This window comes from Nicotiana tomentosiformis, chromosome 5 (genome assembly GCF_000390325.3).
Source record: "Nicotiana tomentosiformis chromosome 5, ASM39032v3, whole genome shotgun sequence".
NCBI classification, from domain to species: domain Eukaryota; kingdom Viridiplantae; phylum Streptophyta; class Magnoliopsida; order Solanales; family Solanaceae; genus Nicotiana; species Nicotiana tomentosiformis.
In genome coordinates this window covers 64855953-64861255 of record NC_090816.1, presented here as the reverse complement: position 1 = coordinate 64861255, position 5303 = coordinate 64855953, and the positions used below count along the sequence as shown (strand labels likewise).

The 5303-nt window shown below is 44.4% G+C and overlaps 1 protein-coding gene across 1 annotated transcript; it reads left to right on the top strand.

Moving 5' to 3' along the window:
* The first annotated feature begins 2702 nt into the window (after positions 1-2702).
* Positions 2703-3227, top strand: LOC138892491 (uncharacterized). Its single transcript, XM_070176209.1, has one exon. It carries the CDS (start codon positions 2703-2705, stop codon positions 3225-3227), a length of 525 nt encoding a protein of 174 aa, XP_070032310.1.
* The last annotated feature ends 2076 nt before the right edge of the window (positions 3228-5303 follow it).

Below are 5303 nucleotides of genomic sequence, written 5' to 3'. Positions count from 1 at the left end.
AGGTTCTATTTAAATATATATACAGTATTACAATATTTTCACCACCATTGAGCTATAATCGATGGGCAGGCCCCTATTGGGAAACCTATGAGCGAGCCCAGAATGGTCGAGATACAGAACCTAGTATGGCTGAGTGCCTATGAGCGAGCCTAAAACGGCCGAGCAATTACACATACCGATCCTTGTAGGGCCGGACATTTATTTTACTTACTATATTGAAGGAGTTGAGTCAGTATCAGCATGTAACTATATCTCTAGATCATCTTTGACTCCCAGTTACTTTCAGTTATTATATTATTAGTTCAGTTTCAGCTTTTAGTTATTTTATTGCCTTACATACTCGGTACATTATTTTGTACTGACGTCCCTTTTTTGGGGACGCTGCATTTCATGCGTGTAGGTTCAGATAGACAGACGGGTAGACCTCCTCTATAGGTGTTGCCTGAGTTTAGCCTGATCGGTAAGATCCATGTCCTTCACAGTTGCTGGGTCTAGGGTTCTGTGTACACATTGTGTATAAATGTTATGGGTAGGTCGGGGCCCTGTTCCGATCACAGTACATCCATCAGTAGAGGCTTGTAGACATATCCAGTCAGTTAGTGCAGCATGTTGGGCTTGTAGGCTTTGTATGTATATTTTGTTGGTTTGTCAGCTGTAGTAGTTATGATGTCCTTGTCGGCCCATCTTTATATTGATATTTAGTCAAAGCTAGTTTCCGTTCTATTTTATATTTTGCTTCACAAATTGTCTTGCAATGTGGCCCCATGGCCAAAGTTTGACATTGTATGTCCAGAGTCCCTCAGTCGCAAGTTGGTATGCTATGTTAAGTAAGGCACCGGGTGCCGGTCTAGCCCCTAGGTTCGGGGCGTGACAAACCTTGTATCAGAGCAGTTCTATCCGAGGGAGTCTACATGCCGTGTCTCATAGGGTATTGTTTATAAATATGTTGTGCACCACATTATATAAGCAGGGAAGTATAGGGCATTTAGGAGTTGATTACCCTTCCTTCAAATCTAAATCGTGTTGTAGAACTGAGTTATAGGAAATTTGAGTTAAACTTGCGTGTTGGTGTTTGCATACATAGATGACGGTGACTAGGAAGACTACGGCTAGCCAGAGGAGAGATACAACAGCAGGTGAGGGCACCAGCAGGGTACCCCTGTATATGGGGCTCAGTCTGAGGCCCTGGGCGAGACCCTTACTCAGCCATTACCGGCTCCTCCACCACCTGAGGAGATTCCTAGGGATAGCGCACATCCAGTTCCCCTTCCACTTCCATCAGACCCGGACTTGAGGAATGCGGTGCATTTGTTGACACAGTTGGTAGCTACCCAGTAACAGGCTAGGGCATCAGCTAGTGCAGTATCTTCTGAGGGGTCTGGGAGTTCAAGGGTCTGAGAGTTTATTGCTTTGATTCCCCCAGAGTTCACAGGGACAGATCAGAGAGAGGACCCACAGGATTTCATAGGTCAGCTTCACAGGATCTTCCGGGTTATGCATGCCACGGAGAAAGAAGTAGTTGAGCTAGCAGCTTTTCGACTACGAGATATAGCCATCCTTTGGTACGAGGGATAAGAGAGGTCCAGGGGACGTGATGCACCTCCAGCTATTTGGGAGAATTTTTCAGATGCCTTCCTTGACTAGTACTTACTGCAGGAGATCCGACAGGTTCGAGTCAATCAGTTTCTAGCCCTCAAGCAGGGCAATATGAGTTTCCGAGAGTATAGTCTCTGTTTTGACTCATTGGCCAGATATGCACCATCCATAGTTGCTACTTTGCGGGATAGGATCCATAGGTTTATAGCAGGTTTGGCCCCAGAGTTAACCGAGGCATATGCCACTGCTGCATTGCAGGATAGTATGGATATCTCCCGGATTTAGGCATTCGCCCAGAATATAGAAAAGGGGTAGGCATCGGTAGCAATGTACAGAGAGAAATGAACAAGGGCAGTGTAAGAGGATGAGATTTGCCAGGTCTCAGGAGCAGTTTCAAGGTAGTTATAGTCCCCAGTACTTCGGACGACCACCTAGGCCTCCGCCACCTCAGTTACAAGGTTACATATTTGACCGCTATACTCAGTCAGGACCAGGTGAGAGCTTACGGACATCGGGTTTGCAGCGACAATGAGGTTCAGGGAAGACATGGTCATTTCCACCGCGGTGTGACATCTGTGGTAGAGGACACTTGGGCCAATTTCGAGCAGGTTCCGACTCTTGTTATACATGTGGGGCGTCCGGGGCATATGATGCGAGATTGCCCAAATAAAGATTCTGGGGGTATGGCATAACCAACAAGTTCAACAGCTAGATCATCTATGTCCGTGCATCCTTCAGGGCTCGAGTCTCAGTCTTCGGCTGTTAGAGGTCGAGGCAGAGGTAGAGGTTCCAGTTCAGATGGTAATCAAAACTGTATCTATGCTTTAGCAGGTCAACAGGACCAGGAGTCTTCACCAGACGTTATGATAGGTATATTAACCATTTGCTCTCACGATGCTTATGCCTTGATAGATCCAGGATCTAATTTATTATATATTACCCCATTTGTCGCGGGGAAGTTTGGTATAGTGCCTGAAATACTAAGTGATCCTTTTGTGGTATCCACACCGGTTGGAGAACCGATTATTACTATACGGGTTTACCGAGGTTGTACGGTGACAGTTTGTAGTCGTCGGACCTCAGTCGACCTAGTTGAGCTAGAAATGATGGATTTTGATGCTATCAGGGGCATGGACTGGTTGGCATCTTGCTATGCCACAGTTGAGTGCCGAGAAAAGGCAGCCATATTTCATTTTCTGGGTGAGCCAGTCCTTGAATGGGTAGGTAATACAGCGACACCCAGAGGTAGGTTTATTTCTTATCTGAAGGCGAGGAAAATGATCGCAAAAGGGTGCGTTTATCATATTGTGAGAGTTAAAGATGCAGATGCTGAGATACCTACACTTCAGTCTATTTCAGTAGTCAAAGAGTACGCATATGTGTTTCCAGATGAGCTTCTAGGTATTACTCCAGAGCAAGAGATTAATTTTAGCATTGATTTGCTTCCGGGAACTCAACCAATATCCATCCCTCCGTATAGAATGGCACCTGCCGAATTGAAGGAGTTGAAGGAGCATTTAAAAAATTTGCTGGAGAAAGGTTTTATCAGACTCAGTACCTTACCTTGGGGTGCACCAGTGCAGTTTGTGCGGAAAAAAAGATGGCTTGCTGAGGATGTGTATCGATTATAGGCAGTTGAACAAGGTAACTATTAAGAATAAGTATCCACTTCCAAGGATCGATGACTTGTTTGATCAGTTGCAGGGGCTAGATTCTTTTCAAAGATAGATTTGAGGTCGGGACACCACCAGGTTAGAGTTTGAGAGAAAGATATTCCGAATACAGCCTTCAGAACCTAATATGGCCACTTCGAGTTCCTTGTCATGTCCTTCGGCTTGACGAATGCACCCGCCGTATTTATGGACATGATGAATAGCCTATTCCAACCATTTTTAGATCTGTTCGTGATAGTATTTATTGATGATATTCTAGTTTATTCACGTTCAATGGATGAGCTTGCGTACCACCTGTGAGCGGTACTCCAAACCCTCTGTGATCGTAAGTTGTATGCTAAGTTTTCTAAATGTGAGTTCTGGTTTAATCTGTAGCATTCTTTGGGCATATTGTATCCGATGAAGGTATAAAGGTAGACACTCAGAAGATTGAGGCCGTGAAATCCTATCCTAGACCTACCACTCCAACAGATGTTCGTAGCTTTCTAGGCTTAGTAAGCTACTATCGGAGGTTCGTAGAGGGTTTTTCTTCCCTATCGGCTCCATTGACGAAGCTGACTCAGATAACAGCTAAGTTTCAGCAGACGGAGGCTTGCGAACAGAGTTTCCAAGAGCTTAAGAACAAGTTGACCTCAGCACCAGTTCTAACACTTCCAGATGGTCCAGAGGGTTATGTCGTGTATTGTGATGCCTCATGTGTTGGGTTAGGATGTGTCCTAATGCAATATGGGAAGGTAATTTTGTATGCTTCAAGGCAGTTGAGGAAGAACGAGAGGAATTATCCGACCCATGACTTCGAGTTAGCTGCAGTTGTCGATGCACTTAAGATATGGCGGCATTATTTATATGGTGTTCATGTTGATGTATTTACAGATCATAAAAGCCTGCAATATATCTTCAAGCAAAAAAGGGTTGAATTTGTGACAGAGGCGATGGCTAGAGTTATTGAAAGATTATGATGTTAAGATTCTCTACCATCCAGGGAAAACTAATATTGTAGTAGATGCCTTAAGTCGCCGATCTATGGGTAGCTTAGCACATGTAGAGGCTGAGAAGAGAAAATTAGCTAAAGGGATTCATTAATTGGCTTGTTTGGTGGTTCGGTTAGTAGATTCTGACGATGGTGGAGTTGTACTCCAAAACACGGCAAAATTATCTCCCATAGCTGAAGTCAAGGTAAGGCAGTACGAGGACCCAGAGTTAGTCGAGTTGAGAGAGCAAGTTCCACAGCAGAAGAAGAAGTTGTTAGAGCTCAAGGGAGATGGGGTTCTCAGATATAGGGGTCGTCTGTGTGTGCCATATGTAGCAGGGATACGAGATAGGATTATTTCAGAGGCACATTATTCGTGGTACTCCATTCATCCTGGGTCGACCAAGATGTATCATGACATTAAGGATGTGTACTGGTGGAATGATATGAAGAAGAACATTGCTGAGTTTGTCGCCCAGTGTCCTAGTTGCCAGCAAGTGAAGGTAGAGCACCAGAAGCCTGGAGGGCTAATGCAGACTATAGAGATCCCGACGTGGAAATGGGAGGCGATAAACATGGACTTCATCACAGGTTTACCTCGTTATCATTGTAAGTTCGATTCTATATGGGTGATAGTCGATAGGCTCACGAAAGCAGACCATTTCCTACCAGTTAGATCTACATATACAGCTGAAGATTATGCGAACTTAAATATTAATTTGATAGTGCCGCTACACGGAGTACTAGTATCTATTATATCTGACAGTGGGGCCAAGTTTATAGCATATTTCTGGAGGTCATTTCAGAGAGTTCTAGGGACTCAGGTGAATCTTAGCACAACTTTTCATCCATAGACTGATGGACAAGCCGAGCGCACAATTCAGATGCTTAAGAATATGTTGCGAGCATGTGTGTTGGATTTTAAAAGAAGTTGGAATGAACATCTACCTCTTATCGAGTTTGCATATAATAACAGTTACCATTCCAGTATCCAGATGGCTCCGTACGAGGCTTTGTATGGGCGTAAGTGCTGATCTCCTATAGGGTGGTTTGATGTTGGAGAA

Excerpts from the sequence above, each read along its gene's own strand:
- LOC138892491 (XM_070176209.1), top strand. The coding sequence starts at position 2,703 with ATGGATTTTGATGCTATCAGGGGCATGGACTGGTTGGCATCTTGCTAT.